Source organism: Spea bombifrons, chromosome 6 (assembly GCF_027358695.1).
Source record: "Spea bombifrons isolate aSpeBom1 chromosome 6, aSpeBom1.2.pri, whole genome shotgun sequence".
Taxonomy (NCBI): Eukaryota; Metazoa; Chordata; class Amphibia; order Anura; family Pelobatidae; genus Spea; species Spea bombifrons.
In genome coordinates, this window is record NC_071092.1 from 40712292 (window position 1) to 40737324 (window position 25033).

The 25033-nt window shown below is 39.4% G+C and overlaps 1 protein-coding gene across 1 annotated transcript in view; it reads left to right on the forward strand.

Annotated features, from left to right (window-relative positions):
• The window catches only part of AGBL4 (AGBL carboxypeptidase 4), a 494372-nt gene that overhangs the window by 282524 nt on the left and 186815 nt on the right, over positions 1-25033 (forward strand). Inside the window, exon 6 of the mRNA XM_053470228.1 lies at positions 21844-21883. Coding sequence (XP_053326203.1) covers positions 21844-21883 — 40 coding nt within the window. The remainder of the gene's footprint in view (positions 1-21843; positions 21884-25033) is intronic.

The window sequence follows — 25033 nt, forward strand, 5'->3', positions numbered from 1 at the left end:
TGTATACCCCCTTACTGTGATCTCGGAATGAATTGGAAGACCACCAGAGTCACCCAGTCTGAACCCGAGATGCTCGGCTGTTGGTAATTCTCCTTGTTGAATACAACAACATAGGAACATGATAGAAATTCCATAGCATTACAATAACTTGGTTTACATGGAGTATTGATGTGGCAAGCTTCCAGGTATAAATATATATATATATATATATTGCCCTAAAATGGGTTAATATGATACAAAAAAAGACAAATCCATCCACTAAGTAAAAATATTTCCAAGTTCAATAATACACAGCGGTGCAGAAAAGATATTCTGTCCTTTTAATGATCACATCCATCATGGTCTGTGCTTTCTGGAAGATGATCTTCTAGCCATGTACAGTATTCAATGGTGATTTAATTAAAACGCACACCAAAGGCTGACTAATGAAGTAAAAGTCAAGGACTACATACAGACGAGACAATACACAGACTGGAAAAGTAGAGGGTGGCTTCCTTTTAAAAGGTAAAGGTTATTTGAGCCTCGCATAGTCTGTTTTTAGACATTTTGCAAGCTCAGTAGGATCCTACGCTACTTTCGGAAAGATCAGACTGATAAAATCAGTCGTTGAGGCTTGGTTTAAATTTAGGACATTCTAGATTGCTCTGTAGTGCTTTGACATTACTAAAGAAAAGGGCAAGCTGACCACAAAATATTTACTGCTCCATGTGCCTGGTATTTGATGTGTACACAAAATGCTTCTCCATTTACAATTGCATTAGAATTACATGGGGAAAAAATACCACATACCACAAAATACCACAATTCTTTGAATTAGTTGATTGCACGAGAATGTGGACTGCAACTCCCATCGATCCAGGCAGCCAAATGCATTTTGTTTGCTATTATCACCTAAAGTAATCTTTTCAATTCCAAAGTCAAAAAGCTGGTGGCATGGTGGGAGATGGCTTTCCGGCTCCCCCACCACAATGCTCTAAACATCATTTGTAGGCAGGGAATAGGACAAAAATAAGAATTATTAAAAATGGCAACGTCCACCACCATGCCTCTCTCCTTTGCTTCCTGTAGTATGTCCCAAAAATGTACATATTTAGTCCATATTATGTAAAATCCATCCTTGGCATCCACCCATTGCTCAAAGTTCTGTAGGACCCATGGCACTACTCCCATTTTAGGATCTATGGAAGATGGTTCAATCACTCACAGGGTGTGAAAAGGCATTAATCCTGATTATTACTACTTCAAGTTTCAAAGCTACTTTGTCTTCAACATTAACTGAAGTCGCAATAACCTGGGGGTATTGTCTGCATCTTAAGTGTATCCCTTATATGTGTCCTTTAGCAATGGATATTACACAAGAGCTGTTTTCATCCCAAAATATACTTTTCCTTCCCACCTTCTCTATTAATTTTACTCTTCCAAACATGTATCGTTTACCCTTTTTTCAAGAGTTCGTAAATTATCCTCTCTAGGGTAGATCCATATCTCCAGAAGGGTATTATCAATGAAGGGAACAGAAGGCCTATGCAACCAATATACCCCAACAGATAAGGGAGCCTTAATGAAGGGGTACATCTCATTAAACAAGCACACCGGAAGGGAAGAGGATGAAGGACGGACACGCAGGATGTGAATAGAGTCCTGATGTTTCTATCTCCCTGAAGGGTTATTTTGTATCTATAAATCTCTACAATGGAAACAGTACAACATATATTTCCCATGAATTTTGTCGTGGAAGACTTTGAGAACAATGCAAATCATTTATAAGAATTTTATTCAAAAATGTAAAAACTGTCTTATTGCTGCAGCAATCAGAAGATTGGTTGCTATAGCGATCAGGTTTTTTTTGAAGGCTTTGCACAAGAATTTGCGGAAAAAAATTATGCAAAATATATATATATATATATATATTTTTTAATAAATACATCACTGACGAATGGTCAGGAGTGCAGAATAAAGTCTGAAGAATGCTCTTTTTTTATAGCTTCCTCCATTTTTCTTTAGTGCTCTTCTAGTAGAGTTCTTTAACCCTCTACAGTTTTCTCTACAATAATTTTAATAAAACTGATTTATATATATATATATATATATATATATATATATATATATACGTATATATATTATATATTATATATTTATATATTTTATGATATATATATAGGGTTGATGGTGTCCATTGCGTAAAAAGGAACCAATTCTGCATAAATAAAATCTGAAGAAACCAAGACATTTTGTGCTGATAGAACACCCCATAAATAAATTGATGTAGTCTTCCTGGATACTCCACGACACGAGCCGGCGATAATGTTTATAGCTGTAACAAACTACAAATTCTCTTCTGCTTCCTGTCAGATATCCCTCCTCAAAGGCAAGCGCCATTAACACAAATATTCTGAATCTTTCCATGTATTTATTTATCTCACCCGAATCCTTTGCCTGAAGAAGAGTTACCTGTCTGCATTTAATCTCGTTAGAACGCCACATTTCTAAAGTATAAATTCGCAGTTGGAGAAACATTTGATTCCATCGATAAACTATTTAGAACTCTGCAGCGTCCTTTCAATTAACAACTTTTGTTAAGACTGATATTTTTCGAGCTTTGAGTGTGTTAATTGCCCCTAGGGGAACATTTAAGGTATTTTATACCAATGGTGAGTTGTTATAATGTCAGCTACTTTGTAAAACGTATCTGCTGCGTTTGCTATTTTACAAATGGGTCATTAGGAAAACAAACTGCTTCGCGGTATCTTGTGAGTTATCCTGTCTGTTCCATTAATATCCATTAGACAACGTGGTCCGTCACCCTCGTTGATCAGTTCCAGATACTACTCCTTATATCTGGTGACTGACAATATTCAGAACAGTCACCTCAATACGGATCTGCCAACAGTGTACTCGTCCTCTTCAAATGGCAGAATTGCAACATTTTATTCCTTTTTTGCTTTTTGCCTACCTTTTGTAGATGTCGAAAGTCCAGAACTTGTCATGAGAGTCCTGATAACTGGTTTTATGCTCTAGCTCACAACAATTCTTGCCAGCATTCAGTTTACTGGGACTGTTCGCCATTGTTTGCCCATTTGGCCCAGTATGGATACCAACCGTTATGTGGGCAGAACGCACAGCGTGATGGTGTGACCACATACAGGTCCTAGCCTGGAGATTGCCCCATCCAGACATTGCCCTATCTTGACTTAAGCCTAGGATGGCAGGTCAATGGGGGGTGATAGTCCCCCTTCTCCAAAACCGGTGGGGGAGGGGCAGATTGCCCTCTTGGGTGATCAGTCCACTCTGTTATATTTTACCCACATAGCCCCCCAAACCAATATAATATTAATACCCAATTCACCAATAACAGGTCAATACAAGCTAATGTCAGCAAGCATTGTTCCTTCAAATTGGAAATAACCTCTATTAACATCAAGCTTTTTAATACCTGCAAACAAGTGGTTCCCCTTTCATCCTGTTAAAAAAACTTTGTATAGACTAGTCAGGGCTAGTAACACTATAAAGTCGTTACTGTTTATAAAACTACATCTTAAGGTCATTTGTTAAAAGAATACACGTATGTTCCTCCGTCTTAAAGTTTGCTATATCGTTGGATTAAAGTGTACGGTTTAAAGTTTGACTACACTTGCTGAAACCACGTTGCTGAAGCCATGGTGTATATACACAGCATCCCTCAATAACCTTAGAGTCTGGCCTCAAAAGCTCTCCTTCTGTGTCTGAAATACAACAAGGAGGGTGGATTCATAATAATCTATTACCTCACAGACAATGCCACACCTTCTTTTGTATTGTGTTTTGTTCTTTCTTTTTCATATATGAAGAAGAGCTATACCATAGTGTCAATCCCTCTTCTGTCATTATATACCATATCATATATGCACACCCTCACTATTATTATAAATCAAAATGCAATTATTAGGCGGTGATGGGTTACATAGTTTATTTGCTGATTTACTTAAGTTGATTTGTTAATTCTATTTATTTATGATAAGCGCCCAATTACACTTTATTACAGATATATGGAAGGTAAAAAAGGCTATTTCCTAAAAAACATTGAATAATAGAAGTATTGTATGTATCCCTTTAAATTAAGGTCAAAAATATTGCCATAAGGTCTTACTATTATGTAAAGCTTTATGGCATTTTTTTTTACCTTAAAGGGATACACACAGTAAATAAACCATGATTATTATATGTGCGCATCCCTTTAAAGGAAGGTAGAAAAAACGAGACAGTACTAAATCAAATAAAGGGCCAGAAGTACAGAATAAGCCACAGAATGCTTGCTTTTAAGGTAAAGAATGTGAAAATTTTGAATGGTCAGCTTGAGTGGTAGAAAGATATTAACCCTCAAGAGTCCATGTTAATGTTCTTCGTAAGAGCATACTTTGAGATAGCTAGTTTGTGGTCCTCTCCTACAGGCCTTCAATAAGCTTCAGCGTGGAGGTTCGGAACAAGGCCAGGTAGAGTGGCAGCCATATAATCCGGTTTCTGTCGGTATTGTCAGTCTTCCATGCTGAATGATACATTTGAAACCAGAACGTGTAAACAGGATTTCTTTCCCTGCAGAGTTCTAGCTTAGGCTTCTCGCTTGTCTCTTTTAATATGATTTGTCCTGGCCATAGAAAACAAGGGCTCCTTTTTCTACCGATCCCTCTGCTAATGTAATTAGCATCTAGTCAATAATGTTCAGCATTTCATTTTACCGCTTTAATTAACAAATTCAATTTGTTCAAAGCACTGTGAAAGCAAATTAAAAGCAGACAGAAGGAAGAGCTGCAGGTCTGGAGATATATTGAAAGGTGTTTGGGTAACCAGATCTTCTTTATTACATGTGTTTACCTACAGTTTAGAAGAATTCCACCAACGTGAATAATTATTACCCCTTGAGACATGCGACAGCCCAACCCACCCCATTGATTAAATAGTTTCTTTCTGATAAACACCTTTCGATCCTTAGATGGTCCTTACTTTGTGGAGGCACTATGGGTCTTCGGCACCCGTTCCCCGTGTGAAGCAGTGGGGGTGCGTCAGGCACAAATTAGATGTGTCTTGGAAAAGAAATTATAATATGGATTGTAATTAATATTTTTGGGCAACAAATCCAAACGGAAGAAGGATGGTAGCTATCAGCTATCATTTGAGCAGAGGGAAGCAAGTCCATGTCAGTGGTCCACTACCATACGTATCATGTAAAATATAAATTCTCCAGCCTTGTCCAAAAAAAAAGCTGTAATTCATAACAAATGCCAAAAAAAAATACTCTAGAGTACCCAATGGGAGTCCAGAAAAAATGCCTGATAGAAATCTCGGCTAATGAGTTATCCAAGGCACCCCTACTGGCTAAATCAGCAATTGCAAGTAAAAATAGTAATTGCGGTAATTCCTGTTTCTGTAGCCTTAGGCATAATCACCCTTCTTCCCTCTTTCCACCTACCCCGGATTACTTCTGTGGCTCACGATGATAGAAGGTGTAGACCAACACCAATGGCTGGCAAAGTTTCAGTGCAGACTGTTTATATTTGGGACAGAATATAGCTTTATTCAATGTGTCTAGGTAAACTATGTTGGACTATGTCCCTGCTGGGTTGTTGGCAGATTTCCATTCCACTTCAGGACTCTTACTATAGTTGAAATGCTTTAGGAGAAGTCAAGGGATAGATATGTGCCTTTGGCCAACTGAAGACTTTGTTAGAAAGACCTCAGTCCCATTATAGGTGGCTAATTGGTGCTCATCAACATCAAGGATGGTGTTTAAGCCCATTTCATAAATTTCATCATATATTCTGGCATGTTTCATGAGCTCAGCTGTGAATATGTCAGCTCAACAATTCCATAATCTCAGCTATTTCATGAATCATGGAACCTATGACTGTCTTATGAACAATACTCATATATCCCTTTACAAGGCAGCACAATCTGCAACCAATTCATTTTTTCTTCAGGAGCCATATAACTGCTGGAACGTTGAACTAAAATAAGACAATTACTTTTTTGGCATTTCACAAAGAGATTAATCTGACAGTCCGATCGCGCAATAAATGCCTAGCTGGTCATGCCTAAATTGTATATTAGAATTGAGCAATAATAATAAATTGTATATATATCAGATAGAAACGTTCTTATCAGCTGGGCCTGATTCGAGCAAAGCTTTCTCTGAAACACAAGAAACCGAGTTGCCAGGTAACACCATCATTGTCCCAACTTATTCCTGCATTATTATGTCTACCTCCGGGGACTGCTAGAGGATCGTACCTGAGCAGACCCATCACGACTGTTGGTAGTTGATAGAAAGAGGAATATTGTGTTCACATACACACTCCTGTAGGTTCCTAATGATTTAAATTCATTCTGCATCTGTCTGAGAGATGGCTGTCATTGGAACATATGTTACCCTGCAATAGTTATACGACAGAGAAAGGCTTATTGTCAAGGTACAGAGAATAAAACAATTTAAGGTGGCTGAAATCTGATCTGAAATTACAGTTAACTCTTTCTTTTCCAAGGGTACCAAGAACACACGCCTCAGACGAGATGAGGTAATAAGATTTTTAAGAAGAGAATCCTTGGAAACGTGGAGGTTTATATATGAACCCGCCAGAAATGTTTTATTTGATGTATTGCTCCATTTTATGCCCGTGGCTTAGTCATACATATGAAATACTTGACTTTTTCCAGTTTGATACAACGGGGAATTCATTGTGTTTTAGCTTCAATGTTTTGTTTTGGGGTTGTAAAAATGAAAGAGAGTCCTGATACAGTTCATTGGAATCCTTATAGCGTTCAGGTTTTGGAAAATACTATCTGCTAACAATGTCTGGCAAGCCTACTAAAAGTAATTACGGTATTAACCAGAAAATTATATATATATATATCTATATATATATATATATATATATATAACCTATACTTGTGCATTCAGATTTGTGCAAATTTTAATTTGCGTTAAATTTGCAAATTTCGTTAATTTGTACGAATGTCTGAAAACAAGGAGGTACTCCCAATAAAACGGAAGCAGAGAGACATACATTTTGGTTTGCATTTTGTTGCTTTCATCGCTCTCATACTCTCACTCCCTCTCTCTCACACCCTCTCTCTCACACCCTTAATCATTCTCACACTCTCTCACACCCTTAATCATTCTCACACTCTCTCACACCCTTAATCATTCTCACACTCTCTCTCAATGTCTCCCTTCCTAATGTCTACCTATGTGAACAGCTTCTGTGTCCCTGTCTTCTTTTACAGAATTCAGCTTCTTCTCTTGCCTCTTCTTGTTCTTCTGTTTTCTTTGTTCTGCCGCTTCTCCCCTGGGCGACAGCTCCCTTAACTAGGCCTCTGGAAGCGCTTCCACCCATGGCTTGGCCCTTTTGCTGAAGTACTCCAAGAAGCCTGAATATTGCATATGGATTTGCAGAGACAATAACTAATGGCCTTTAGCCACCCTATGTAAAACAAATGATACAAAGCGCTATAGGTGTGTCAGAACATGAGGCATGGGTGAAACTAGATGGGGAGAGTGAGAAGGGTTAAAAGCAATGATCCCTCTAAGCTGTGCACACACATGTTTTGCAACCAGCGCACAACGAAAATGTATGTGTGTATATAACGTTACTAACCTTTTCCCAGTAAGCTGCCTCCCCTGGGGCTCAAAGTATAAGTGTGTCTGCAACAGCCATCGCAGGTGCCACCGCAAGAGAGATTTGTGCCAGTTGAGGCACAGATCTCCTGTCATTGCACGTCTGCCAGTCAGTGCCGCACCGGATATGACGTCATATGTAGCCTGGCGCTGTCTGCCAGACTTGAAGAGTAGGACGACAACGCAGTAGCTCGAGTATGGGGAGGTGATAACTATATAATTTTATGTATATTAAGTGGGGGGGGGGTGCTAAGGGAAAAGTATGAAGATGATGGGGAAATTATGCTGGGTGGGTATGGAGATAATGAGACGTTATGTTAGATAGACGGGGGTGATTGTGATGGAATATAGGGTTATAATGGTAGGGGATGGACAATTTGGTGGTTGGGGATAATGATCATGGTGGGGGCTGTGAATGATGTAGCATATTTAACATATGTAACAAATTTATTCCCACCGCTTATTAACAGTGTGCTATTTGCACCATATATTCTTTAAAAGTTCCATCTTTGAGAGTAAGATTAAAATGATACCGCTCTCGGCCTTTTGATTTTACATGGTTCGGATGATTTTGAACGTTTGAGCTGCTTGCCGTAGGAAGAGCGAAATAATTTCTGATACTCGTTTATCTCCCATCTCTATATTAAGCATCACAAAGACTGCAAACAAGTAAACAAAGCCATATCCATCACCATATAATAGATTTGATTTTCTCGACTTCCATTAGTGGAAAACTATGTCAGTTAACATTTGATCTTCTACTCCTATCTCAAAATATTGATTTCTAATTTGGGGTACTGCATGACATCAACATGCTCACAGAAGCCATTATGTTGTAATTGATGAAGATATAAATGCATTGCATGATTTCTTCTCTGTTTAACCCTTCCTGTGCAATTTATAGACCCGAGTTTCATTGTTACCAAAGTGTTAAGCATCTGTATGGGAAAAGCTAACAACAAAAAAAAAATCTCATCTTCTCTGGGAACAAAAGGTCTTTCTACAGACCAATTTCTCTGTGTAGACGGAGAATTAGCGTTAAAGGATCCTTCTGTCCTTAATTTACACTTACATTAACTCACATTAATAGTTTCCGTGGCAACCATTTAATTACCTAAAACAAAGGAATGTTCGTGCGCGGCTGATGTGTATGGAAACAAACTCCTGATGTCCAGCTGAAACTGACAATAAAGTCAGTGGGTTGAATTTGCTTGCATATTGTCAGTGGAACACATGTTCACATCTCTATGCATGTATTACACATGTTCTGATCACATATACTATAGAAAAAAAATCCATAAGTGTTATACGATAGTAAATGCTATCGGGCAGTGATGCCACAGTATTAATTTTCTAGCATACTGGCTCGCTCGCGGAGTATTGATGAAACCTGGCTATATGCTATTACAGGTGCATTGAAAATCATAGTGGATATTCGCAGCAACATGTAATAACTATGATGTAATGTTTTAGTTCTTAACTGAAATATGTATCCCTGAGAATTGGGTTTGAGTTCATATTGGTATTGGTTTTATCCCCGTCTGAGGGTCTGAGGAAATTGAAGGTTCACGGTGGTGCTTAGTCTCTAACCGACCCAGTTTAATAATATCCAAGCATCCCATACCCCAAAAGGTGCACACAGATAGGTCTATAGACCCCATGTTGACATAAAACTTTGAGGCCAAGGGAATAATAAGTAGGATGAGCTGGGACTATTGTTCCAGGTAAATAGCAGGAGGAGCAGAAGGTCTCTGCTTCCATGGCATGGGCTCATGGAGACAAGATATCATATACTGCATTGTCATGCCCAGTGAAGGAGGACAAAATAGATCTGTTTCCCCAGAAGGACACTTTTTTTAATTCAGTTTGTAAGTACATAACGTAAAGGGGCTCCCTATCCCCTACAACTAGTGTAGGTACCGCTTCACCTTCGCACAGCATGTTTAAATCCCCCTACTGTGCTAGACTCTGCCACTTTATATGGAGGATAATTCTATGTATCCATTATCTTTAACTTAAATATCACCCTCTCACATTACAGCTAAGCTTATGTACTCTGTTGGTTTTGACAATACCTTCTCGTTCCGTCTTGTCTATTGTTTTGTTAACATACTTCCCTGCCGCCTTCAATCCTCGCTGTGCATCGGGAGTTTACCGTAGGGCAACGTGGGATATGTTGGGAAATCTTTGAGCGGATATTCGCCTCTGTAAATATGATCTGAAGATGACAGCGACACGATTGCACATAGTTTAAAGTCCAAAGACACCTCTAGTTTGTTTTTTTTTGTTTTGCAAGCTGAGACTCTCCATCATTCCTCATACTGGCAAGAGACGACAGCTTAAAGAAATGCTCTGGGTAGCATGCGCAGCTCTCCAGCTTTCATCCTGTGAATTTGCCAGGTGTAATTGATCTTCTAGAAGTTTATCTTTCCAGCGAGATGTTCTATTATTGCACATTAATCAGAGCCTTCAGGCATTAACACAGAGACAACCAGAAGCTAATTAAGTGAGAATCCATGCCAGCTTATACAGAAGTGTAAGGTGCTGCCCTGGAGGGGACGAGGTTTCTCTCTTCATCTAAAATGCTAGAATTCCACAGTTTATAGGAAATATAGCCTTCACTTAATATGATACATTTACATTCCATATCTGCATTCCAGATGTTTGTTTTGGATTTTGTGAAGTATTTCAATAGATTTGCTTTTAAAGGAACCGCAACTGAGATAGTCGGACTTTTGTCACTACTAGAAAACATGTTAACAGGTTTACATATACACTACCGTTTGGGATCACTCGCTCACTGTAACATAATTGCATAATGGTGTTCTAACGATCAATTAGCTCTTTAAATTTAAACTTGGATCAGCGAACACGACGTATCATTGGAATACAGGAGAGGTGGTTGTTGATAAAGTTTCTCTATTCACCTATTAAGGCATCCCATAAAAAAATCAGCTACAAGAACCATTTACAACATTAATGTCTGCGCTATATTTCTGATCCGTGTCATGTGATTTTAATGGACAAAAAAATATTTTTCTTTCAAAAGCAAGAACCTTTCTAAGTGACCCCAAACTTTTGAACAGCAGTGTAAGCATGAAACTGTGGGATTGCATGTGTTTTGTCCAAAATGATCTCTGGAGTTGAATTTTATAGTGTGGCCCACTGACGAAATCACCTTCAATGGACACGTGAGCATAAGAACTGGCCCACGGAGCGATGGAAGAAGGTGGCCTGGTCTGATGAACCACGGTTTCTTTTACATCACATGGATGGCCGGGTGCGTTGATTACCTGGAGAACACATGACACCCAGACGCATCCATGGAGGCCGCACCTCACGACTTACAGGACTTAAAGGATCTGCTGCTAACGTCTTAGTGAAGATACCACCGCAGACCTTCAGAGGTCTAGTGGAGTCCATGCCTCGACGGGTCAGGGCTTGCTTGGCAGAAAAAGGGGGACCTACACAATATTAGGCAGGGGGTAAGCTTCTGGCTGATCGCCGTATATATATATATATATATATATATATATATATATGCCATACTTAATACCGCATCACAATTCCTACACAATTATAGCTTCTAAGCGTGGTGACTCACTGGTTATCGTTGTGATGAAAATTTTAAAATCCGTTGAAGAATGTACACTTGATAGTATATCAGCTGGTACTAGAAGGAAATTGATCTTCTTGCTCTTCAAAAATATTTTTAGTAACTGCGTCGATTTTTTTTTTTTTAACGCAGGTGAAATTCAATATATTGTTTGCCTTGCCTAAAATCTCCCGGAATATACATTATTCAGCATCTTAATTTTACAAGTATCTAAAGCCATTTACTGCTTTGATCTTTTGCATTGATCGTTAAAGGCTGGTACGGCTGCTATCTCCTGGTGCAGCAGTAACTTTCTTAAAGATGTATATGTATGACCTTTAGTTCCTCCTTGAAGAAAGAACAGATTAATGTGATTTTGAAAGCACCAGCACCAGAAAATCTATGAAGAACCTGCGTCTCAGATCAGCTTCCCACTCATCAGAGATCAGTAATTCGACTTGCAGCTACCTACTACTATTCCCTTTGTTCCTGGAACTGTGTTCAAAGCTGAACATAACCAAGTTTGTTTTTCTTGTAAATCCAAAATGTTCTAGAACATTCATAACTCTCACTTGCACCAGCTTTTCCTCCTTTAGATATCTGACATTATTACCAGTTTGTTTTTTTTAACACTGAATGCATTAAGAGCTCTGATTCATTCTGGACTTATGAGGGTGATATCATTATTATTATTATAGTCTTTCCTTTTTTTTTTTTTGTTCTTTCAACAAAAAAAATCATTGCTCTTTTGCTGCAAATCTCAAGCAGGGGGATTCTCGGTGTATAAATGGCACATAAATGGAATGAAAAGGTCAATGTTAGTTCAGGAAACTTCTCTCTAAAATGTGAAAAACAAATCAGATTTGTGAAAAATTTAAGTGGTTTAAGTGGTTTCTATAACTGCAAACCTCGGTTACAGAATAAAATGGCACATATTAATATTAAGCTCTAGCACCTTTTTTTGGCATTTTACATACTGCTTAGTTTCAAAGCTGAAAATACATAGCATGGTGATGAGTGGATAGGGAGAAACGGATGTGTATTAGGATTCCGTTTACTTACGATTGAGTTTCCAGTTGGGTTAAAAGCTTAAATCAACTGATATAACTCTTGAATTTGTATATGTTGGAAAATATACTTAAACCTGGGTTATAATCCACATGACTATGTCCACCAGATCACTCCCAAATACCATCTCATTCCCTTTGAAAATTCGGACCAAATGAAAATCCCTCTCCGGTGCCTAATGGATACAATCTGTAAAAAGATATGTTTAGGTTCACCACGTGTTGACAATTTAGTGAAATAATGTCCTTGGTTTTCGATCTCACAGAAAAGAGACACCAAAAATAATAAACTATAAAAACTTGAGGCAAACTAAAACCGATGCAAAAGCTTGTAGGTGGCTGCAAATGGGATGTTGTGTTTGCCTTGGTATACGTTGCGTCCTCTTCATGTCAAGACTGGCTAACCATAGCTGGACTTTTTTCTTAAAGATGATCTAATAAACAGTAAAAATAACTCAGCAAATAGCATTGTATGTAATAATGTCATAGTTAGAAACAGCTCAGAATAACTTTAATCCTTGAACCACTCAGCTCAACCAATCTGCCTGGACTCAGACCTTAATAAGTCCTTGGTTTTGTCTTGGATTCCGGATAGCTATACGTCTATACCATGTATGTCTAAATACAGCAGATAGCCAACACATTGCATAGTAATTACCAGTGCCTTATTTAGTGTGTCTTCTTCGTTACCATCACAGTTATACTAAGTGCTTACCTGTTTTGGCCCGGAGTCTTTGGGTGAAACCCTGTTTCCCCAGGTCTCCAGGTCAGCTTATACTTATTAAGGACGGCAGCTTATCTCATCTCACAGCACTGCTTAATGATGGAAGCTTATCCATGTAACCTTCTATTGCCGAGCCTGTGTCTTTAAGCCTTCCTATACCTTTAAACTACCATTAAAAGCTAACAGCAATGTGCTGTGCAACGGCCTGCTTATTACAAACAGAAAGCAATTGTTATAAATGAATAATTGTGGCCATATCAAACAAACCCTGCAGAAACTGTTTACATCAGTGTTTCGGGGAAATTGAAAACCACTGGAGTGTGTCAGTATGAAATAAAATGTAAAGACAATTTATTTATATATTAATACAAAATATTTATTTAAGCATGTGGGTGGGGCTGGAGTGCAAAGCCGTATATTTATATGTAGATGTGTATATTTAATGAAGGGGAGGAAAATACATTTTATGGGTTAATGAATCACATGGTGCCTGTCTTTATAATGGGATGTAAAGTGTCTTTATAATGGGAGAGATAAACGCAAATATTAAGAGGGATGGGACCATACCAGTTGACAGAGAGAGGAATCGATGTGTTGGGTGGGTGTTAGGATGTAGTAGTGAAAGGAGAGAAAGTAGGAGATGCAAAAGAATTGGGTCAAGTGGTCAGGTAGTGAGGTGGAAGAACATCAGAAACCTTTTCAGGGGTGACAGGACTAAAGCAGTTAAGGGTGGTTACAGGTACCATGTCAGTACCATCACAAGGGAGAATGCCATTTGTAATGGTTTCTATTTTATTTTTAAAAAAGATTGTTAAGGGGAATCCAGAACCAAAATGCAAGGTCAATTTTCACTGCATGAAGGAGCCGACAATCCCAGATCTACATGCCGGCCTCTAGGCACAAATGAAAGGTGACATTGTATTCAGCAGGCTCCTATGGCGTGTGGTCAGCAGGCAGCCTACTGGGCATTTTTCTGGTGGGCCAGAGGGCTAGTCCAGGCCTGTCCTACAGTAAGTGCAGATAAAATATTGGGGAAGCTATATAATGTGCCAAATGTGGTAAAAAAATATTGTAAGATTTACATGTGGTGACATCTCAAACTCACTGACTGCCTATTAATTGAGTTTAATACATGTATGTCACTCTGCGGTATAACTATCTTCACATTCCCCGTTCATGATCATTATTCATGGTATTTTGTCCTTATTCCTTGCAGTTGTGTCGTGAGTGATTTTTTCTGTCTTCTCTCCTCTAAACTGATGGATATTGCTTGCCGATATCATGAAAAACATGGCTAATATATCAGTTAAATGGGAATTTCCAACACCACCTTCTCATCCATACAAGTGGCTCTTTGGAGAACGGAATGTGTAATCAATAGAGTTAAATCTTTAGCTAAGATAGATATCAGAGTGTTTTATGGAGCCACACCAACCTGTGGCCCTTAATCTATTAGAAGACGAAAACGTGTGTTACTCTCAGCTGACTGAGAAATATTTAGCTTCTGTTTAGTAAAACTTATTGCAACATCTGTCTGTAGTCTGTTGAAAACCTGCATGGTCCCAGTTGTTGTGGTGTCAAAAGGGATAATTAAGACCCCACTTCACTGTAGTGGTTTATTATAGACTTGTGCTTTCAGATTCATACAAATTGCATATTTGCATATTTCATCAATCCATAAGTATCTCTAAGAACGAGGCCAGACCCCCCCCCCATGAAACAGACTAAAGGAAGCTCTGAACTGCCATGCAATATATGTGGGGTCTTTCACTTACACTCTCTCACACTCTCTTTCTTTCTCACATACTTTATAATTGTCTCTCTACCTTCCCTGCCGACCACTTCAAGTTCATGGTCCTGCAGTTCCGCTTCCGTGTCTTGCATCTTCTCGTTCTTTATCTCTTTTTTCTTTATCTCTTTTTTTCTTTATTCTCATCTCTGTGGATATGACAGCTTCTGGTGAAGTCCTCTCTCCGACTGGAGGGTCAGGGTAGAGGATGTCGTTGGAAGCTCCGTAATTCTGCCCTAAGATTACCATGTGTGAATTTCTGCCAAAAAATATCATAATCTAGAAATGCACGATCTGTTATGTATTGAACATTGAAGCCATTCTAGAAGAAAGAAATAGCTTTAGTCCTTGTGTCACTGTGGCGTCACCTTTCTTGATAGTTGCCCCTTCGTGCTGCACTTCTGATCCACCGAATTCCTATATGAGACATGAGTGAATGAATTGGCAGAAGAGCAGAGACCTGAAGATCTGATACAAAGACAATCTGGGAAACCTAGGGGTTCTCTCTCTCTCTCAGATAAATGAGCAGCAGGCTGGGGCGAAAATGACAGGAAAGGGTAATGCAATGATAGAAGGCAACCCTCTGAGGAATAAGGAAAAACAGACAGGTATGCTAGTTAAAACACAGAAGATAAAATATAATCCCTCACTTCAAACTGAAAATTGTTGTGCTGTTTCACTATAGAGAAAAAAGCCACAATTTAAATTTTTACTTTAAAGGCAAGGCCGATCCTCGATTAAATGATGCCCCAGACAAGAATACTCTGTGACCCACTCAATCTTTTATATTTTAGATATAACGTTTTCTATATGAGATCAAATCTTGCAGGCCTTTGTGACTTTCAGGGCTGTAGAATGTTGTGATAACCTCATATCTGTGCATGTTCTGAGCTCCTAGAAAAGTGAGAAATTTCCACTTGTCCTACGGTACTTCAAAGTTTATCCCCCTCTGCTTGTTTTCTGGATTACTTACACTCTGTCTCCTTTCTGGATCTTTTGCCACCTGTATCAGTCATTGGACCATTGGACCATTGTTCGCACGCACGCACGCACCATTACATAAGTTATGGTGGATAAAGGTGATGGAAAATCCTTCAACTTAAAATTAAGGGGGTAGTAAAAGCATTATTAAACAGTCATCTACAGACACCAGAAGGCTTGTTTTTCCCTCAGAAATCTCATGGTGCTGCCACAACCACAAGGGATTATGGGTAGGCCCATGCAAATAAGGTCAATAATTATTACCTTTTGCCTCTATATCCACTTTATACATGGATCCCTTGAAAGTAATTGCCCGCTGTACAGAACAGCCTTTAGACAAAACTCGGGAAGAGGTGCAATAGCGAGATCACCACTCATAGACAGCTGTTTTTTTAAAAAAATTTTATTGAAGCCTCAAGGTTCGTGCTTCGTTGTGTGCCATAAGGCCACAGTGGACACCAGGTCCACTTCTTCGTTTTCTTCTGGGGTCGCACTCCTGAAGGATATGCGAACCCCTTCCTTCCCTCCTCGGCCATAAGGCCTGCAGGAGGGCCGGATCTTCTTGGAGGAGGGGGGGTGCTCAGAAGAGCTAACTAACTCCACTCCTCACCCGGGGGACCCGGCTCCACCATGGCTTTTCAGTGCCGTGCCCTGCATCAATAAACTTTAAATACAAAAAATATATCAAAAAGTAAAAACACACGTGCGCTGTGAAAAAAAACTTTGCAATCGTGACAAAACTATATGCAAAATTCTCCCAGTGGAAGCCCCAGCCTTACCAGCTGGTGTGATAAAAAATTATCCGTATGCACCGCACACTGAGCCAGAAGGCTGGGACTAGTGCATACAAAAATAAAAAGTGCATGTTGGGATCCAAGGTGCTAAAGGTACTTACCAGCATGTGACACGTGAAAGGGAGCAGTGTGCTTAACCTCACACATACACCCAGTGCACAGCACCCAAACCTGGACCAAGGACTGGGGACCCAACAACAGCCTCAAAGCTTTATGCATTCCCAGCCCTAAGGCCAGAGAACCAAGCTTTCCCTCTCTTACAGGTACTCACTTGACCTTAGCTAAAACAACTTAACAGGACTCATCAGCATGAGAGTATGAAACCAGCTTAATACTTGAGGCCAAGAAATACCATTACATACATTATGGTGGGTAAAGGTGATGGAAAACCCTTTCACTAAAATTAAGGGGGTGGTAGAAGTATTATTAAACACTCATCTACAGACACCAGACAAGCCGGAAGACTTGTTTTTCCCTCAGAAATCTCATGGTGCTGCCACAACCACAAGGGATTCTGGGTAGGCACATGCATATAAGGTCAACAATTATCACCTTTTGCCTCTATAATTGTTGACCTTATTTCCATGCGCCTACCCAGAATCCCTTGTGGTTTTGGCAGCACCATGAGATTTCTGAGGGAAAAACAAGTCGTCTGGTGTCTGTACAAACACATATACATATATTCCCCCTTCTGCAGCTTTCCCTCTGGCTGCTCGCGCACACTGTTTGTTTCACCGCGGGGTCACTTGACCCCGATACGCTTCTGCGTCCCGGTGCCGTTTCAAAATAATTTCGAACGGCCCCTTCCAACCTGGATCAGTGCGGTCGAGGTCGGAGGGGCCCTTTCTAAACAATTCTGAACTGGTACGAGGAGACAGGAAGAAGGGGTCGCACTAGAGGCATGGGCCCAGTGTGTTTTCAAAACTATATATTGCTCATTTTATTCTATAAACTCTTACATTACATTGTTTAGAGAATGACCCCTTTCAATTTTCATATGTAACAGCCGTATTAGATTTATAAACACTTAAAACAGAGAAAACCTACCTCCCTTTCAGCAGGCTCTTCTCCACGTAGTTCTTCCACCTGTCTTGGGCTCGTTGGGCCACTGAAACACATTTGATATATAACTCCCTCGATGCTCATGGCTTGTTAACCACCGAACAAATTTAAACGCCTCTCAATAAATTACCACGAAAAAGTATAAATAAAAAATAAACACACACAGCAAATTATCTGTTCTTCATTTCAGCCAATTCCCGTCACTTTAACCTTATGAATTTAACGGCTCTTTTAATAAGTCCTTGCCTCAGCAAAGGGAAAATAGACACAGCTAATAGGCTTTTTTTTTTTTAAACATAAACATCAATATATATATTTGCGGGAATCAAGTCAGCACATTCTATACGGGTAGTAATTTTAAAATTAGCAGTTGCAGGGAGAGATAAGCACCATCAATAAATTAAATGGTAACCCTGTGGTTTCTCTACAAAAAAAAAAAAGGTTAAAATAAACTTGCGTGATTGACTGAGAATTTTAAGTAGTTTTTCTTCAATGTAATCAGGGCTGTACCAATGTCATTGCTCATTAAAAAGAAAGATTTTCACTCCAACGTTTGATAGAGTGTGTTTCTCCTCTCATTTGCATTCCGCTTTCTACAGAGTAAGCATCTTGCCTTGCAAATGATTAGATTCCTTCTTGTCCCTTATCTGTCTATAAAGTCATATAATGGAAGGGAGCCGTGATTTGCAGGCATGTAACATAAATGATTGAATGAAGATATTGACTGGAGAGTCCTAAGGCAAACAGACCGATGGATGGACTGGCTTTGACAGAATGATGGAAGGCAGCCTTGGTTCTTACATAGTCGCCATTCTAATTGGCCTTTATGAATATTTAATGAAATCAAGATGAGATTCAATCAGTGCTCTTAGCTGCTGAATCTTAAGAAAGATAGAAAACGCATGCTATTAGGTTTCCCTGTGTACACTGTGAGTTCTGGATTATCTTCGTCCTGCTTGCCCATTGCACAAGCATATTGACAGCTAGCATTTAACCAAACCTTCATGTCAAGCATATTGAGCAGTCACACTGCCCATGCACATTGATAAATGCCGTGCAATATTATAGCTACTTTCCCTGGTGTCCCCGGCGGTGAGACCTGGACTGGCCAACAGCTCCCCATACTCACCCAACCTGCCATTCCAGCTTCAGATTGGGCACTACAGCGTGTGGCTGTTGGCTGGATATGCCCGTCGCATGCTATGTGTAGTAAAAACGTAACGTGCAGCCTGTCATATCCAGCCATCGACCATGCTTACGTCATGAAGCAGCTGCCAGCCTTAAAGTGACAGGGCTGTCGTCATCCCCAGTCCGGCCCTGGTGGAATTGGCACAGAGGAGCTTGAGTCCCAAATTGAGATGGTTCCACCAATCCTAGGGCATTAAGGGGCATGTCAAATCTACTTACCGTGATTTGTCAGATGGAGTGGTATAAGGTTTCTCTGGATCTGAGATTCTGATAAACCTTCAGTTTCCCTGGGTTTAATATTAGCCCTTCCTCCTGTTAACGTCAAACACTGAAATTGGGTACCACAAGTGAGCCTCAAGGTGTACTACATTTTGTGAGTTTGTTAGGCTGATCCATGTACACCCGAGTCCGTCCAGTAAATGTTGAAGAAGTCCTGGGGCCATTTGCTCAAAACGACTGGTTTTATTGAATAAGAGATTTGATATTTTGGTTTGGCTGTAATGTTTTTTCTGACCATAGGGTCATCTGCAAAATAACCAAAGGCGTTCCAATTTTTTTATTTTAACATACGCCATTAGATAACATCCAAAGGTCGAAGCAATAATTGTCTTTTTGTGGGTAAAATTTGGGTTTTCCACTCAGTTCTCACTAATAACATATCCGTGCTTTGAAAACATAGTCTATATAGTGCTTTGACAGAGTTCTGCCTGTCTCTTTTCCTTTCATTTAAATGTAGAATTTTTGTTTTCCGAAATGCACTGGCAGAAAGTCTTTTTCTTTCATGGAAACACAAAGGGAAGATTAGTGTATAAATGGAAAAGTCACACCATGGGGGAGGCTCTCAGCATTTTAGTATTGCAAATGTGAATGTGTCTCTTCCCTAGATAAGCTGCTCATTGAAGCAATGTGATGCCTTTATGCGAAGCATTATATTTTGTGGCAGAAGCTCCCATTGCTTTCAGAAGCCTCAAAAAGCAAGGTTTTTTTGGGTTTAAAATCAGTTGTAAAATAGAACAAAAAAAGGGGACTCCTTGTGTGTCTACAGAAAGCCTCATATAGAATTTTTAGACATACACAAAGCATGCTTATCTGAAAAGGGATATGCCAAGATTAAAATGTGACCATACCTACGCCACGATGACATCCTGGAAATGAGTTAATGTTACCGAGTGGACGTATCATTGTTTAACCCCTTGAGTCTTGCAATAAGCCTAAAAACAGCTAAAACCCAAGATTTGGTGCACGAATACCATATTATGCTGTCCCCGGTCCATGGTTTAACGTAGCATGGACATATATTTAGGATTTTAAAATTCCCCCAATGTTTTATTATTTTAAACCGATTATCATGTGCTTCTTTGTCTCATGTATACTTGAATATGAGATAATGAGAATAGAACACAAACAATGATAGTTGCAGGATAAGGTGGTCAGCCCTAAGAATCCGATTTATACCCAAATCGCTCCCAGAGTAATGTCGCTTACACGTCGGGGGGGGGCATATGGTTTCGGAACAGATTGTGAGCTCACGAAGCAAATCTGCAGCTATATGCACTCTCTTCCTTCAACCATCCTCCCTCGTCATTTATAGACTGCATTGCGACACTACCAAGGTGACCCTGTATTATAATAATTGAAAGGCAGAAGCCGTAATGATTTCTCCCTGTTCCATTTTTGGCGGCTAATACAGAGGTGGAAGTGTTTTGTAACAGCTGTATGGGAAAGTACAGCTCCCCTGAGCACAATATATTTAATACCCAAGTAAACATTAATAACACAGACTGGCTGTGTTTTTGTAACTTGCAGAAAGAGATGTGGGTTCGCTCATAAAACAAACTGCTCACGGCTTTTCTTCTGAAATATGCATGTCCGGGGAATTCAGGCAATGGGCAGTTTTATTGTCTGGATGGATGTGCGTTCGTACAGAAAGATGCGTATATGTATACATATTCAACTAAATATATGGCTGACACTTTAACCAGTTGGCTGCCGGAAGAAGAACTTTTAGATACAATTTGGATCCTGAGAGTAAATCATTATGTGGCGTAGTTGGCATATGGCTTTACTTACTAAAGTATGAGCTGGCCGGAAGTCCTTTGGAGAGCTGATAGATTATAATAATATTACTATCAACTTCCTCTGATATTGAACATTGTGAATCCCGGTGCATCTTGGGTGGAATTTGTAGCTAAATGTCATTTCTTCCATCTAGGATCCTATTGTGTGCAACATCTCGTATGCAAAATGCCTTTGGAAGAACTTCCAGCAACTGGTCCAAAAAAAGCTCCTTTTGACAACAATATTGAATGCGTTGACAGTTGTTAATGTGGACACTATACTTACAGTATTGACAAAATATGTATTTTTTACAAAAAAATGCTACTACACATACAGAGAGAAGGCTAGAGGTATCTCAGTAGACACCTTAAGCTACAAAGCTTATACCAAGACTGGATGAAATGGCTGTTCAACCAATAGCTGGAAGAACTATAGCTGGAGCATCTCAGTTTCTACTCTGTTTGTTCTTCACTTAGCAGAACGGTGACCCCAGTACTTACAGATTTAGCCACCTACTGTAATTCAGCAGGTAAACTTAGAAACATAGAATTTAATGGCGTAATAACCATTCAGCCCATCTAGTCCGGCTCTTGATGCAAAGTCACAGACCTTAATCACACCCTGGTTTCACCATGAGTTTGGAAATAAACAGGTGAATGTCATTCATAGAGGATAAGTCCCCTTGTATACAGCTAATACATATAGGGGGAAGGCTATATTGCAGACCAAGATGGAGGAACCGCTAGGAGAACCGCGAGGAGAGACTTGCGTTGGCAGCTGCAAAGGCCTCCATCTCTATCTTAGTAGTGGCTAAGCCTGGGTCTCGAGCAGTTGACTGCCCTTTTGCCCTGTGTTAAAAGTAGTTATGAAGTAGTTTGTAGTTATGAAGTTATCCATCCAATAATTCACATTAAGCGTGTTATTCTTTTCTGTATTTCAGCAACAACGGAGACTTGACCTTCTGACAATAACCAACCCGAGTGAGTAACCAATTTCTTATAATTGCTGTATTAAACTCAAAGATGCTTTTTGTGAAAGGATTTCTTCTGTGGAGCTTTGGATCCGGTACGTCTTTATCAGGCTGTGAGTTCCAGAGCAGGGCTTCTTTACCCAGTGGATGGTGTGAGAATTTTCCCAGATCTTACCATCAAAGTTTGGCCAGGGGACAAACGGCAAAGACAAAAACATCAGCTGATGCTCTTTATTGATGATTTATTGATATCATTTTTTTTATATATAAATATACACTGGAAAGGTCTCAAAAGGGTCTACTTAAAGCTCTTCAGTGCCTGAAAGAGTCCCTGCTCTAGAACGATGCCAACTGTATGGGCTGCTATGATACACTGTTTATTTCTTGATGAATTCTGGATATTTATGTTTCTGCGCCGTGCCTATTCTATGTTACATTTTAAAAAATGTTATATTTACTGGGGGTTTCATTATTGTGTTTGTACTTCAGCATCTTCTGCACCCCATTAATTGAGCAATATAACTATTGTGGGCTTCTTATTATTCTTAGTAAAGGAATAATTTATATTGTATTTGTACAGTAAGCTATCTTTTTGAAGAATGAGAGGGACATTTTAATCCCCCCCCCCGCCATACATATACAAATACTGTTCCTAAGATGTGCTTTGTGTCCTGTTTGACATAGGGCCATCATTTCAAGTAGTAATGCTGATATGGGTTTAACCACCAGTTAATATACTGGGGAATTGTATCCTAATGAAACTTAATAAACGTAAAACGGGTCCCGCTGATGTTTCTAGTAGAGTTATACTTTGTGGGCTTACTTCATATGGTTTGTGATCACAGAATTCTGATATTTTTATTTATTGGTAGTACCTCTGACTGTGATGACTGTATCATATTATAGGAGGTAAGGGATATGCTGGATATCATTATTTTGATTGACATTATGATTCACCAATTACGAACCTGTATGAGTTGTTTAAAATGATTTGCTGGTGGCCTTTGTTGCCCTGGCAAAGACAGTTTTCTATAGTTGGTGAAATGGGCATAGAGAATTTATATAAGGGAATGGTTTAATTTTACTTTCTGTAGCTTAGGGCAGCTAAGGGACATCATCAGTATTGGGTCTGCGTATATGAACCTTTTCTATGGCAGGTATTTTCATGTTTTGTGATGTAACATAAAAGTGATAAAATGTTGTTAGGCAATTCTTTTTGTTATTGGATCAATAAATTGTTGAGCGTCTGAGAGTCTCAGGGCTTTCCGGAAGCAACGTTGTCCAAGAAATCTAGACATTAATAAATATGATGTAAGCATTCTCATGTAACTTTGAAAGTAAAGTTTGACGTCTGTGGTTCATTCTTCCACTGCCTTTATCTGTTTGAAAAGAAGAAAAGTTTATTTGCCCGGAAGGGTTGTGTCGTGAAGTTTAAACGGTCTCAGAGTTTTCAGGAGACTCGCTATGTCTGCTGTTTCTAAAGCAAGAGTCCATTCTTAAGTACCCTTTACCAGGTCGCCACAATGTATCTTTGCACCTCGGCATGTCCCATTAATTGGATACTTGGATTTGAAAGTCCAACGCGCTCCATTGAAAGCTGACATTTCTAACGAGATGACCTTTTCAGCACTCCATAATGATTATCGTCTGGCTTTGTTTGCACACAATAACACATACTTCACACCACAGAGAGAATATGGGCTTTGAAAACCATTCAAAATCCAGTTAGCAAAAAAACGAGTAAATTGGGTACAAACATTCATCAGATTGTTATTGTTCTGCTATCGATTTGAATGTTCTTTCATCTCTCCTGTTGCATTATAGAGATCCAAATTATCTCTTATTCCTTATTCTTGTTTTGCCGGATTCTATTAAAAGGTCAAATGCTTGCAAAAAGACAGATCTGCTGGATAAAGGCTATATGATAACCATCAACCTTCAAATAACCTTTAAATGGGCTGTCCCTCCCCGGCTGTAGTAATTGATGTGCTCATTTAAAAAGTGAATACTGCGTCTAAATATTTGGATCCAGTGGCAAGAGTAAATAGGATACAATATGCTTGTTTGAACAGTTCAGATGGAATATGTATTTGAAAGGTCAATAGGAATAGTTATTCAACAAAATTACCTCTCAACCCATACTCTCAATGGCTGAATCTTAATGGGCTGCCCAAGTATGGACCCAGAATGTAAACTAAGGTCTTCCCTGCCCCATTGGATCTCAAAGATTAAGAATTGAATATGTTATCTCTATATTAAATCTATATATACACAATTTCAAATATGTCCCGTTTCCTTTGATACAATAGTGGATTACTTCTCCTGATGGAATTCCACAAACCAGAGGAGACACTCAGACACTCTCAGTATAGCTCGTACCAAATGATGCCTTTTTCCTTCTTGGTGGAACATGGCAGAAAGTTGCTTACATTACTCAGTTATTTAATAATTGAATCGGCTAAGACCATCTTATTTATTTTTGCACATACAACTGCCATCAGTGCCTGCGGACAATGTGTCAATGGGCTCAGTTTGGACCCCAGGCATTAGGAGTAAATGTTATGGGACCTTGTGTAGGCACACTACCGGTATCTTTCCATGCATGCACACTGAACAGATTCATCTAATAGACCATGTTCAGAGACTGTGGATGAGTCAAGAAAACTAGATGAGAAGTTAGCTGAGTACGGGAAAGGCAAGGAAAACACTCTTTTGTATTTGTTGATACTTCAACAGGCATTAAAAGTTGACTTTTTATAGTAACTCCACTACCTGCAATATTCCACTACCCCCACTTTGTTGCGTGGTCCTGAAGTACACGTAGCCATGCGTGGCAGCTTAGGATTCAGTTACTTGGTCTTTTTATGCTTTGATGATCGCAGTTGGTTTTATCTTCCGCATGGATATTCAAATTTTATTTTCACAAATATAGCCGTGAGAAGCAGATTACCACCTGCGTGAAACAAAATGTTACTCCAGATTCCGAAAGGTTGCGCACAACATGAAATGATATTCAATTTTGCTCAGTGCTTGAAGCATGACCCAACTGGCCAGGGTATTTGAGGACAGTCCTGAGAACTTTAGACTAATGCATCTGTGTTGTATCCGTTTCCCACAAGGATGCCCCATGGGCATACAAGTCATTTCAGAAATATCCTTG